Source organism: Dreissena polymorpha, chromosome 8, assembly GCF_020536995.1.
Source record: "Dreissena polymorpha isolate Duluth1 chromosome 8, UMN_Dpol_1.0, whole genome shotgun sequence".
Lineage (NCBI taxonomy): Eukaryota > Metazoa > Mollusca > Bivalvia > Myida > Dreissenidae > Dreissena > Dreissena polymorpha.
In genome coordinates this window covers 70,078,773-70,093,299 of record NC_068362.1, presented here as the reverse complement: position 1 = coordinate 70,093,299, position 14,527 = coordinate 70,078,773, and the positions used below count along the sequence as shown (strand labels likewise).

At 35.7% G+C, this 14,527-nt stretch overlaps 1 protein-coding gene across 2 annotated transcripts; it reads left to right on the top strand.

The window, feature by feature from the left end:
* Window positions 1-66: 66 nt before the first annotated feature.
* On the top strand, window positions 67-13,511 carry LOC127843267 (nucleoplasmin-like protein ANO39). 2 transcript variants are annotated; one of them, XM_052373146.1, is made up of 9 exons: window positions 67-234; window positions 761-981; window positions 1,347-1,443; window positions 3,131-3,276; window positions 3,819-3,875; window positions 6,022-6,114; window positions 11,633-11,750; window positions 12,229-12,264; window positions 13,389-13,511. In XM_052373146.1, the coding sequence occupies exons 1-7, from the start codon at window positions 204-206 to the stop codon at window positions 11,747-11,749; spliced, it is 762 nt and encodes a 253-aa protein (XP_052229106.1). In that variant the 5' UTR covers window positions 67-203; the 3' UTR covers window position 11,750; window positions 12,229-12,264; window positions 13,389-13,511. The 2 variants fall into 2 exon arrangements, with proteins under 2 accessions (XP_052229106.1, XP_052229107.1); XM_052373147.1 differs by lacking the exon at window positions 11,633-11,750.
* Window positions 13,512-14,527: the final 1,016 nt, after the last annotated feature.

Genomic DNA, 14,527 nt, shown 5'->3' with positions numbered 1-14,527 from the left:
TATCATTTAAGTTTGAAATTAAATTGTTATTTATTTTGTTATGACCAATCAAGCATGTTCCTAAATTAGCTGCCAAATAGGCGGGAAAAAACGAAAGGAAATGCTCGTGCAAATCGTGGCGCGGTATATAACCGTCGCGCAACTTGGCAGTTCGTCCTTTTCCGACAGCTACTTGCTGGTGTGAGGTCCAGAGTCGTATCACCATGTTGACGGATTCACAGGAATGTTTCTGGGGTAAGTGGAACTTAAAATTTATTGAAAGTGCGTGTATGAAAACAGTTGACATGATAGAACAATTTACATGCATATGATGTACTCATTTTGGTATGTATTTAATCCTCGGTTTCCTTTAAACTTTTTACAGTCCGTGTCACATGGTCGGTTATATAGAATTTTAACATTTATAACATTTGTTCGATATACATTTCTTGTGCATTGTTGTGTGATTATATATTATTAACAGCATTAACAATATTGCTTTCAGCTTAATATATTGTAACTCAAACATTTGTTTCTGAAAATATTTCAAATATTCCATTTAGTGCATTTTGGATTGAACAATTTCACTGACCTTGTAATGAGCTTTCAAGAGTGCACATTAACTAGTTTGGTTTGTTGGAGAGCAATCTATTTGCTTTTGGCCTTTTGTTTTACAGCATGTGCCTTTTGGATTGGAAATAACAGGCTTACAGCGCTTCTAATTATACAATTTGGAAAAATGAAACATTATTGATATGATTATAAATATAAATTGTTTCAGGTGTTGAGTTGAGCAAGGAGCACCCCACATACACATGGAACTTCAACGAGGAGGACGATGATGATGACTACATGGTGCATACGCTCTTCCTGAAGACCGCAGTCCTGGGAGCGTCCGCTGTGAAAGGGGAGAGAAATCTGATACAGATCGAAACTAAGAACTTTGACAAGAAGGATGTCAAGCAGGCTCTACTGTCACTCACCCTCGGCTCGTCGGACATGGTATTGAAAATATACATTTTTGCATTTATATGTCAAGTAAATGTCGCAATTAAAAAAATATTGCAAAATAAAATAAAATGCAAGATCAATGCAATATCATCTCTTATACTTTAAAACTAAAACATTAGCGGTTTTTTAACTTTTATAAATAGGTTTAATTAAATACTACATGTTGCACACGTCTCAATCTGCTCAAATGATATTTATTGTTAATTCTGTTATTGATAAACATCTGAAAGTTAATGTTATACATCAAAATATTTGAAGAAATAAAAAAAAGTCAATGTAAGAAACGCCCTATTATCTATAAACATGTCATTTCTTCAAGTGTATGATTATGCAAGGTCTGTTATTCTTGTTTCCAGTGCAGTTTAGATGTAAGTTTCGGAATGGACACGCCTGTGACCTTCAGGCTGGTGGAGGGTGCAGGACCTATAGCGCTTGGTGGACAGCAGCTGGTTGGTACGTGTCGCTAAAATAATGATCATTTACTTTTTTTAAAGGTGGGGGAAAGCGGGGTATAATGTGGCCCAGGTTAGAAAGCTCTTACATTTTTTAGACAGCAGTTGTTAAGTGTACATGTCCTTTGGCATGGCAGATTAAGTGTGGGCAACTGGTAGTAGCATAAAGCCACAAACATAGCATCAGTTTAAATGTTTAGTTTTTTTCATTTTTAGCTCGGCTGTTTTCGGAGAAAACCAGAGGTATTGTCATAGCCTCCTCGTCGTCCGCCGTCTGCCGTCCGCCGTCCGGGCGTCATGCTAAAACCTTTACATTGGCTCTAAAATTAAAGTGCTTCAACCTACAACTTTGAAATTTAATATGTACATGCACCTTGATGACTTCTACACGCCACACCCATTTTTGGGGTCACTAGGTCAAAGGTCAAGGTCACTGTGAGCTCTAATATAAAACTATAACTTTGCCTCTTACATCATAGTGCTTCCACCTACAACTTTGAAACTTCATATGTACGTGCACCTTGATGAGTTCTTCACGCCACACCTATTTTTGGGTCACTAGGTCAAAGGTCAAGGTCACTGTGACCTCTAATATAAAACTTTAACTTTGCCTCTAACATCATAGTGCTTCCACCTACAACATTTAAACTTCATATGTACATACACCTTGACGACTTCTAAACGTCAAACCCATTTTTGGGTCACTAGGTCAAAGGTCAAGGTCACTGTGACCTCTGATATAAAACTAACTTTGCCTCTAACATTACAGTGCTTCCACCTACAACATTGAAACTTCATATGTACATGCACCTTGATGACTTCTACACGCCACACCCATTTTTGGGTCACTAGGTCAAAGGTCAAGGTCACTGTGACCTCTAATATAAAACTTTAACTTTGCCTCTAACATCATAGTGCTTCCACCTACATCTTTGAAACTTCATATGCACATGCATCTTTATGACTTCTACACGCCACACCCATTTTTGGGTCACTAGGTCAAAGGTCAAGGTCACTGTGACCTCTGATATAAAACTAACTTTGCCTCTAACATTACAGTGCTTCCACCTACAACTTTGAAACTTCATATGTACATGCACCTTGATGACTTCTACACGCCACACCCATTTTTGGGTCACTAGGTTAAAGGTCAAGGTCACTGTGACCTCTTATATAAAACTTTAACTTTGCCTCTAACATCATAGTGCTTCCACCAACAACTTTGAAACTTCATATGTGCATGCACCTTGATGACTTCTACACGACACACCCATTTCGTGTCACAAGGTCAAAGGTCAAGGTCACTGTGACTCTTAAAAATAAATAATTCTGACTAGCTTTCGCAGCCGAGCGTGGCACCCGTTATGCGGAGCTCTTTTTCACATTGAGCATTCATGGGAGTATGCCTCATAATGCGAATTACATTTCATCAATAATATTTGGGGATTTTCACTTTATATAACTGGTCAATGAAAGGCCTCTTCCCAGTGAAAAACTTCTTAAAGAGTTGAAGCCTTAACTTAAATGAAATGAAGCTTCAACTCAAATGAGAACTAACACCAACCTTTTCATTCCACTTAAATCGGCTATTTAAGTGATTGTTCAAAAATTCAAAAGGCAAGGGCCCCTCCCCACCATTGAGAATCTGAAAACGCCTGATATCGCATGCTATGCTTTTTTAATGGCAGAGTTCCCTCCAGATGATGATGAAATGGACAGCCAGGATGAATCTACAATGGAGTCAACCATGGATGAAGAACTCACAGAAGACGATAGCCCCAAAAAGTCAAGGAAACGGAAAGCTGCAGCTGGTGCGGACAAGAAAAAGGGGAAGGTAAATTGACGGAAATTTATAGCAATGATTTTGTGTTGTCCAAAGGTGTTCAGTAAATTAATTGGATAATGAAGCCATGGGCTTTGTTTACCGTACCCTTTTTTAGGCCATTTAATGGTGAAATTTAGTTATGGACAGTTATCAAAATAACATTTTAGTTTTGCTGGCGTCTTGTTGGCCATGTTTGTGTTAACTGTTTGTTGCCATATCTCATCTTTGCCCAATTGTGGCATATCTTTGTTTAGCTTTATTAATTAGCAAATAATTAAAGAGCTGGTCTACCAGTAATTGTGAGCATTTGTAGTCGTTTGAGGTTTGCATGAAACAAGTTTTATATTTTCCTCTTCAGAATCTTGTATTACTTGTACTAACTAAATAACAATATCTTTTATGTTACTACCATATCTGATCAACCAAATGCTTTCACTTCGGTCCAAAACCTAAGGCAATGCTACCTTCAGTCAGTCCCCATATTGCATAGCCAATAATTAAAGAAAAATCAAAACAAACTCTGCTAGCATTGTGTTGTATTTGTCCTTCAGAAAGGGAAACTAGAAGGAGAGACCTCTAGTGCTGATGATTCAGTGGAAGATGAAGAGGTAATACACATCAAAACAAATAATAACACTGTTGTAACTCCTGTAGCTAAATACATTATGGAATTATAACATGCGTTCGAGGTATTATTAGTTGCACTGTAAATTATTTTATGTAAGTACTAATCAGGAGCCATTCTCATTAAAGCCCATACACACTTTATTTCAACTAAAACTTCATACAATATTGAGAAAAAATATAAGTTAACACATAAAAAATCATTGTTCTTTATAGTAATAGCCAAAATGTCAACGCTAAATGTGGTCCAGTAAGATAGATTTAACACTTTACAAAATGCTTATTATTTTTTTGTGTCGTAATATATTCCATGTGAATTTTCAGCTATGATCTCTGAACAATTAATAGCTAATGCGAGATTGGCTTTGGGCAGCTTTGTAAGCATGAACTAGTTCTCATGAAATTCTCTTCAGACGCTGCCCAAAGCCAGTCTTGGGTTCACTCATAAATGTTCGGGACTGAAGTTTAAGAATTAATTCTTTAACAAGTCTTTATTGCTTAACATCATTGTGAAGGTAACAATGAATGGGTCATTATATATTCAATACATCCTCAGTTAATGACAGACTAACACAAGTATCTCATAAAATACTTCTTACAAATATATTCTAAATAAAATAACGTAACTCCTGTGACCACTCTTGACCAATGGTAGACCAATGATATTGCATTTATAATTGAAGTTGCATCATTTCCCTGGGAATGCTGTTAAGGTAGCGCACCTCTAATGATTTCCCGCGATTTCTTCGAAGGTTGAAGAGCCTACTATTAGGTGCCGTAGCCTAGTGGTTAAGGCGATAGACTAGAAATCTTTTGGGATATTCCCGCGCAAGTTCGAATCCTGCTGACGACGTATACTTTTTTGCGACGCGTTTTATTTATTTTCTAACGTAATTTGATTTAATATGGCATAGAGCTATATTCATTGTTAAATATGTTGCAATTTTTATGCACATTCTTCAATTATTAAAATTAAAACAACGTTATGGCGAAATTGGGTGATTTACTGTTGAATATACGAACCATGCATGTTGCATTTTTATTTTTATTTCAAAAAGTAAACGGTAAATCTGTCTAGTTCTTGGTATTTTTGCTGTATATTGTGTTTCTATAAAAACGAAGTTCAAAATTTGACTTAAATGATACTATTTTGAATTTTATGACACTTTGTTTTTAACCGACCCAATTTTTACTTGGCTGAAATCACTTACATTCATGGCGCTCTTCCATAGATAAAAATTTGTAAAAAACAAATGTCTGTAAAAGAATACTTATTTCATCTTGTTTAAACTTTAAACACCTTTACATCATCTGTACACACCAACTGCATGCCCATATTTGGAAATTTGAATGAATTATGGAACTTTTATATACCCCAGGGGTGAAAATAAACTGGACAAAAGCCGAGAGTGGGGGTGGTTTTGAAAAAATCGGTATATTTTTTTAAAAAGCATGGAAAGCCTACCTACAAATTTGCATGTAGTTCAGTGAAATGATGCTGATTAAGAAAATAATTAATTAGATTATATTTGGATATGTGCCCATTAGAGGTGCGCTACCTTAATTGCTTTTTGAATATAAATGCAAAGAACCACAGTTATTCCAAAATGATCACAATCAGTTGTCAATCAGTGAAAATGGGCAGCCAGAACTAAAAAAATATTTTGTAAAGGATTTTAATAAAACTTAAATTTCATATTATGCATGTCAAATGTTCAGAATTCCAGAATTATTGTATTTGTTTACTTAGTATTGAAATATTTTGTATTTGTAGTGTGCATATAAATAGTTCTGTTATATTCATGATGTTCTTCAAAAATTTGAATTACTTTGTTCAAACATTTTGCGTTTCGAAAAAGAATAACATCATCCAAATTGTAGAGTCTTATACTGCTGGCTTGTATATAGCTTATTTGGAGTTGCGACCCATTTGAGTTGCGACCCATTTTTGAGTTGCGACCCATTTTTGAGTTGCGACCCATTTTTGAGTTGCGACCCATTTTTGAGTTGCGACCCATTTTTGTGTTGCGACCCATTTATGAGTTGCGACCCATTTTTGAGTTGCGACTCATTTTTGTGTTTTCAACACTTTATTAGTTTCTATTTGTATCTTCTATAAATGAATTAAAGGAGGAGGAGGAGGACGAAGAGGAAGAGGAGGAAGATGAGGAGGAGGAGGAGGAAGAGGAAATGGAGCAAGAAGACTCAAAAAAGAAACCTAAGGTAATGTTCCTATGAGGTCCTCTTGGAAAATGCTCCGGGGCACTTGATTAAACAAAAAAGTAAAGGCAAAAAGATCACTTGAACAAATAAGTGCAGTGCTGCAATCATCATTGCATGCTTTTATTTGTTTGCAAAACTCTCTCGTAGCATTATTCATTTTCAATCCATACATCCAGTGTATGTTATTGAGGCAATTTTAAAACTTTTCACAATTAATTGGTGTGAATAATGTCGCATGTCATGCTTGACGCAAATTGGCCTTGTGTATAGGTCAAGGTAAAACATGAGGTCAGATGTCACGTATGGGCATATATAAGCATGTCCCAACTTTCACTTAGTCTATCTTTGGACTATTTTAAAGTAACATACCACATGTAATTGTATAGAGTTTGTGTTTCGCATATATCCCATAGATTCCTTTAGTTGGTAAAGGTTAGCCGTTCAATGTAAAAATACAGCTTGTCCAAATAAGAACTGGATAATCTGTGTTAAAATAACTTGTCTCGAAAATGACTGCACAGATGGCCAATATTGTTCAACCCAGTCATTTTCTCGGATGTATAAAGTTCATCCTTCGGCAGGTCAAATGTTAAATACTGGCAGAAAACTAGCAGTGTCTAAATGTGTTTTGGGCATGTGTGTCTGTGACACATCTATTTGTTACATGTGCATGCTCATATGCTGTTGTAGTTCTATAGCTTAACCCATTTATGCCTAGTGGACTCTCCCATCATTCTAAATTGGATCAATTTATTTCCAAATTAGGGATGTCTAGTATATTTATTTCTATATTTAGAATATTTCTTAAAGAAACTCCTTTAAGCAAACAGCGCAGACCCTGATGAGACGCCGCATCATGCAGCGTCTCATATGGGTCTACGCTGTTTGCCAAGGCCCTTTTTCTTCACGCTAGGCTTAAATGGGTTAAGATCCTATAAAGAGTTCTTGTGTTTATAAAGTTCATTGTGAATTAGCAGGTATTATTGATTTATTATTGATAATTAATGATATTTAAAAAAAAAAGGTTCATTGTCAAGGGATAAGTTTCCTGTCTGCATTACCAGTAGGGAGATTTGCATAGGTTTAATCTAATTGTCAAATCTGTTGGTGCATCAGTTGGTTTGCCTGGTTCTTCTGTGAGAGATCTCTGTAATCTGCCAGATGATCGGAATTAAATAATACATGTATCTTAGAGGGTGAACATCTGCATATTGTCTGGTCATTTTGCTACAATAAAAACTCATGCAAACTGGACTTCGTCAAGAGGTGGTATATTGATAGGTTTGTCAGTTTTTTGGTCAGTCTGTATGAAGTAGCAAACCTCTTCCACATTTATTAAGTGAGTGAAATAAAACTTTAAAATATATAGTGAAGATGTTCAGGACTACATGTATTTTAAATGTGTTATGAAACACTAATTTCTGACTTTTGTGGGTTTCATAAATTAGAATGACTGCTCGTCACAAATAGTGGAGGGGGGAGGGAGATAATGATATTCCCCTACGGATGTACAGATTCAGATAATCATTCTGGTGATTGGCCTTTCCGTCCATCCCTATGTCCGAGGTTAACCTTAAATGATATGTTTTATACATATCAATAATGTTTCCTACAAGGCTTTGATAACTTTTATGGGTGGTATCTTTTTCAGGGATCTATGAACATTCTTAATACAACCTCATCACATTACTGTTTACCTTGACATCTACATACTTTTTGGCAATTAAGATGCTCAAATTCTTGATTCATCCCAATTGACGTTCTTCCACTGACATATTAGAACAACAAAACTTGCAGCATGCTACAAAGTTTTACTTCATTGATGTTCTTTTACAAACTCTAATTATTAAATGGACCTTTTCATGTTTTGGTAAATGGAATAAATTTTTAAAAAAATGTTTCAGATTTTTCAAATTTTCGTTAAGTTCGGATATTTGCAAAGAAACAGTAATTCTGAACATTTACTATGCCCTAAAATATACATTATATGCATAGTTTTAAGCAAAAACCTGAAAACAATTGAACAACTTGGAACTTCTGTTATCTTTAGGTTTTGCGACATATCAAGGGTAGCATACATCATGTAAAAAATACACCTCTATATATGAGCATGGATGGCAAAGTTGTTTTAAGTGCTAGACTTTTATCTAAAGGGTCAGTGGTTCGATCCCATTTGAGGACTGCTTTTTAGCTCACCTGTCACGAAGTGACATGGTGAGCTTATGTGACCGTGTGATGTCTGGCGTCCGTTGTGTGTGCGTGCGTGTGTGCGTGCGTCCGTCCGTCCGTTAACAATTTGTTTGTGTAGACAGTAGAGGTCGAAGTTTTCATCCAATCTTTATGAAATTTGGTCAGAATGTTTATCTTGATGAAATCTGGGTAGGGATTGTATTTAGGTCATCTCGAGGCTAAAACTAGGTCACTAGGTCAAAAACTAGGTCACATAATAGGTCAAATAATAGAAAAACCTTGTGTAGACAATAGAGGTCGAGTTTTCATCGAATCGTTATGAAATTTGATCAGAATGTTTATCTTGATGAAATCTGGTTGGGATTGTATTTGGATCATCTGGGGTCAAAAACTAGGTCACTAGGTCGAAAACTAGGTGAAATAATAGAAAAACCTTGTGTAGACAATAGAGGTCGCAGGTTTCATCCAATCTTTATGAAATTTGGTCAGAATGTTGATCTTGATGAAATCTGGCTTGGGAATGTATTTGTCACTAGGTCAAAAACTACGTCAAATAATAGAAAAACCTTTTGTAGACAATAGAGGTTGCAGTTTTCATCTTTATGAAATTTGGTCAGAATGTTTATCTTAATGAAATCTGGGTTGGGATTGTATTTGGGTCATCTGAGGTAAAAAACTAGGTCACTAGGTCAAAAACTAGGTCACTAGGTGAAATAATAGAAAAACCTTGTATAGACAATAGAGGTCGCATTTTTCATCCAATCTATGAAATTTGTTCAGAATGTTTATCTTGATGAAATCTGGGTTGGGATTGTATTTGGGTCATCTTGGGTCAAAAATTAGGTCACTAGGTCAAATAATAGAAAAACCTTGTGTAGACAAAAGAGGTCACCGTTTTCATCCCCAGAATGTTTTTCTTGATGAAATCTGGGTTGGGATTGTATTTGGGTCACATGGGGTCAAAAACTAGGTCAATAGGTCAAATATTAGAAAAACCTTGTGTAGACAGTAGAGGTCATCAGAATGTTTATCTTGATGAAAACTGGGTTGGGATTGTATTTGGTTAGTCAAGTGAGCGATTCAGGGCCATCATGGCCCTCTTGTTTAAATTTTATTCTTGTTTTTTAATGAAGCTATTCAGTTCCAATGTTTACATTTTTTTATTAAATAATTCATTGACAAACTTCAATATATGCCAAAATCTGTGAAAAGGCCCCTTTAACATGCCAACATCATTCTGACCTCATATTCGGCTTTTACAGATTAAAGGTCAACATTCTTGGTTAACATAAATAGAAATCTATACTACTTATCAAAGAGTGTTGGTACTTCCAATCAACACTTGGCACACATTCATAGCTTGACCTCATATTGACTTTGAGGACATGTGCCTAATTTAAGGCCAATACGATTAAAAAGGGCCATTCAATTGATATCGACAAGCATCAGTGTTTTTTGACACAGAATCTTGTTCATAGTGATGGCAGTTTTGTTTACAAATGTCATTTTGATTTCCTTGCAAGATCTCTAGAACTCCTAAGCCAATTTCAATATTTGCACAATTCATTCCTACCATTTGAATTTTGTCAGGTAATTCTCAGGGAGTTATTGCCCTTTGGTTATTATTTATTTGATCATGCACTAATGTTTAAAAACCTAAACTCCATTGACAAAGGGCAGTATTGCATCATAAATAAGATACCATTAGTCTGAATTATATTCTGGTGCTTAAACCTTTCCCTGATAAGGAGCGAAGTTAAAATGACTTTTGCAACCAGCATAAAACCAGACCAGCCTGCAAGTAACTCAGTCTGTTCAGGTTTTATGCTGTGTGCTGCTTATCAGTAACTAATGAAGCCGTCAAAACTTGAATCTAGTAAGAAAGATCTTAAATTCAATGTAACTTTCTAAGGTACTACAATGCATCAAAATGCAGATCTAAGACTAGTGGTAAAGGGTTAAAGTAAAGGTCAGAATTAAAGGCGCCAAAGAAATGTACGTAGAAGAGTTTGAATCGCCTAAAACTTCTAGTTTCATTCCATCCCTTTCAACTATAGTGTAGACTCGCAGGGTAATGATTAATAATACTTATTGAAAAGCAAATTGTGCACTGAGCTATAATACAACTTCCTTTAATATTAAGTAATGTAACTGTAATTAATTAGATTGTTTTGGAAGGCCCAGATGAAGGTTTACTTATGAAACAGTGATCTTAAATGATAAAAGTTAAAATATCTTTTACAGCTAAAGAGAATTCTGGTTGCACATATGCATGAAAATGATGTCTCTATTTTTAGGACTTTTGATTTTTAGCGAGGCAGTTTTCGGAGGAAACCTGAGCTCTTGACATAGCCAGCATGTCATGTCGTGTCGTCCGCCGGCGTCATGCTAAAACCTTAACAATTGGCTCTAAAATAAAAGTACTTCCACCTACAACTTTGAAACTTCATATGTAGATGCACCAAGATGAGTTCTACTCGCCACACCCATTTTTGGGTCACTAGGTCAAAGGTCAAGGTCACTGACTTCTAAAAAAAAAAAATTCTGACAAGCGTTTGCAGCCGAGCGTGGCACCAGTTATGAGTTGCTTTTTTTTTTAATGACTAGGCGAGGAAAAACTTTACATACTGAAAGGTTAATAATTATTTTTTACATAAATGCACTTTATGAAAAGATAATAATTATATCTAATGCTTTATAACAAAAAGAAAACCAATGAGGGAAACGATCTGCAATAAGAAAACAATAACCTTGTGACTTAGGAGACATATGAAGAAGTGATCGCAGTCATAACTTTAAAACCATCTGCCCAATCATGCTTAGTAAATGTCCAGAATGTATGGATACATAAATGCTCACAATAATATTTGTCAATTTTAACATAAAAATTTGAACCACACAGGCCTATTTAGTATGTGATGTTTATCTATGAATGCATAAAATGTTCTAATTGTATATTATATAAAGAGTTTCATCAGATTTTAAAGATTCCGTTACTATTGGTCAAATTCAGTGTTGTTTTTTGGCATTTTTGGGGCCCTTGTATTGACTTAGTCACATTAAGTAAGAAAGAATTCTCGATAAAAGTGGTTATTGAAGGCTTCTCTCATTTCAAATAACCTTCTGGTCTAAATGTGAATGTGCCAGTAAGATTTGAAAAAAAGTGAAATTACATGTAAAGAAATTTTGTATCTAATCATGTGGAATGTTTACAGGCAAATGCACAAACGCGTTGTTATAAAGTATTTTGAATGTATAAAAAACACCACTTGTTTTATATGAAATTGTCATTGTTCAGAGCTGACCTGCTAGGGTATTGCATTTCCAGACTGCATTGGGGAAGAAAAGACAATTCACACCTGCAACTGGGGGAACTGAACTTACCGTGACTATTAAGGGAAAGAAACGCAGAGTTATTAAAGTCAAGCGAAGATCTAAAAATTAAGGTCATTAAATTCTTTTTAAATCTCATTTCATTTGCGGATATGCAAGGGGGGAAAATGCATTAAACTAAAGTTTACGGTCATTATTTAATCTTGATACCCAGTACTTTATAAGGGTGGCCTCAAATTGAACTTTATTGGGGAGATATTGTAAGAAACAATTGTTTGGTTGTGTTGAAAACACTAGAGACTGTGAAATAGCCTCTTGAGGTGTCTTGAAGCATATTATTCCAGAGATTTTTGGGGCAACTTAGACTGGTGTTCTCAAAAGCTGTTTCTAAGAAATTGCTAAGAAATGAGCATTTAACCCGACATTCAGAGAGATAAAACAAGAAGTTACCAACTTTTATTGATGGTGATTGCATTTGCACCTCTCTGGATATTTGTAAACCTAATTTAATAGCTGGACACTTGTATTGTGACCATACAAATGTTGAACTTTTGAGTGAACTAAACAATTTATGTTTTTGGTTTATTTTAGGGTACAAGAGCAAAAGGTGGAGCTAAAACAACAAAGGTACAGTGTATATAATCTTTATCAAGTGTTTTGTTTTCCACTGTTCTTTTGAACATCTCAGTCTCACTGTTCATTTTTATGCCCCCGGATCGAATGATCGGGGGTATATTGTTTTTGGCCTGTCTGTCATTCTGTCACTGTCATTCTGTCCCAAAACATTAACCTTGGTTACAGTTTTGCGATAACTTTTGCAATATTGAAGATAGCAACTTGATATTTGGCATGCATGTGTATCTCATGGAGCTGCACATTTTGAGTGGTGAAAGGTCAAAGTCATCCTTCAAGGTCAAAGGTTGAATATATGGCTTCAAAGCGGCGCAATAGGGGGCATTGTGTTTCTGACAAACACATCTCTTGTTGAATTTTAAACAGGCATTTGTTGATATGTAAAAATATTTTTATGCGCTCGAAGGGTGGCATACAGTTTTTTTAACTGTCCGTCAGTCAGTCTCTCCATCCGTCCGAAAACTTGTAATATTGGTCATAACTTTTGCAATATTGAAGATTGCAACTTGATATTTGGCATGTATGTGTATCTTATGGAGCTGCACATTTTTAGTGGTGAAAGGTCAAGGTCATCCTTCAAGGTCAAAGGTCAAATATATGGCTTCAAAGCGGCGCAGAAGGGGGCATTGCGTTTCTGAAAACTTTAACATTGGCAATAACTTTTGCAATATTGAAGATAGCAACTTGATATTTGGCATGCATGTGTATCTCATGAAGCTGCACATTTTTAGTGGTGAAAGGTCAAGGTCATCCTTCAAGGTCAAAAGTAAAAATACAATCGAAGGGAAGTAATAAGCTTTAAAAGGGAGATAATTTCTAAACCTGCCAAATGATGTATTGAAATATTATTTAAAAGCGGCGCTATAGGGGGCATTGTGTTTCTGACAAACACATCTCTTGTATTTCAAAGCGGCGCAATAGGGGGCATTGTGTTTCTGACAAACACATCTCTTGTTTGTAATATTCTGCATTTATGTGACCATCTTTAAGGAACTAAGTCACCCGCATACTAAGCCAAGCCAATCTGTAAACTAGAACACAGAATAAAGCCAAAATGTTTTTTCAATGGACATTTAATTACAATATTATTAAGAATTTGATATAGTGTTTTTTTGCAGACATCCCCAAAGAAGGCTGCTAAGAAAACAACCAAGAAGGGCAAGAAGTGACCAAGAAATTTGCAATTACTGTCCTCAAAATGAAAATGTTAGACATATCAATAAACAGCACTTGCCCAAAGAGTTATTTGTTGTTGTAAGCTTATAAATAGCATTAGGATAACGGTTATTATCCGCCGCCATAGGCGGAGGGATATTGTTTTGGCGTTGTCCGTCTGTCCTTCTTTCCGTCAGTCCGTCCAGAGCCATATCTTGGAAGTGCTTTGGCGGATTTCATTGAAACTTGGTACGAGTATTTATATTGATAAAAGGATGATGCACGCCAAATGGCATTGTACACCATCTGTTAATAACGGGAGTTATGACCCTTTGTATCTTGAAAAAAATGCTTTTTTTTGTGTCCGGAGCCATATCTTGATAGTGCTTTGGCTGATTTCATTGAAACTTGGAATGAGTATATATGTATATCATCAGGATAAGAGGATGATGCACACCAAATGGCATTGTACACCATTTGTTAATAACGGAGTTATGGCCCTTTGTATCTTGAGAAAATGCTTTTTCGAGTGTCAAATATAACACTTGTGTCCAGAAGCATATTGGCAGGGGATATCAATTCAATGAATTTGCTTGTTTAAATTTGTAAATTCAGATTATTTAGTCCCTACCGGTTTCACCGAAGGGGACTTCTGGTTTTGTATCCGTCCGTCAGTCCCTCCGTCAGTCCGTCACACTTTTCTGGATCCTGAGATTACTCTAAAAAGTTCTTAATATTTTTTCATGAAACTTGGAATATGGATAGATGGCAATATGGACATTATGCACGTCATTTCATTTTGTTCCTACGTCAAAAATTATGGTTGCTGTGCCAACAAATAGACTACAAATAATGCTGAACATGGTGGTTTTCTGGATCCTGCGATAACTTTAAAAGTTCTTAATATTTTTTCATGAAACTTGGAACATGGATAGATGGCTATATGGACATTATGCATGTCATTTCATTTTGTTTCTACGTCAAAAATTCTGGTTGCTATGGCAACAAATAAAATATATTCTGACAATGGTGGAATTTCTGACAATGGTGGAGCCGGTAGGGGACTTTTATTGCTTGGCAATAGTCTTGTTTAACTTGTAAT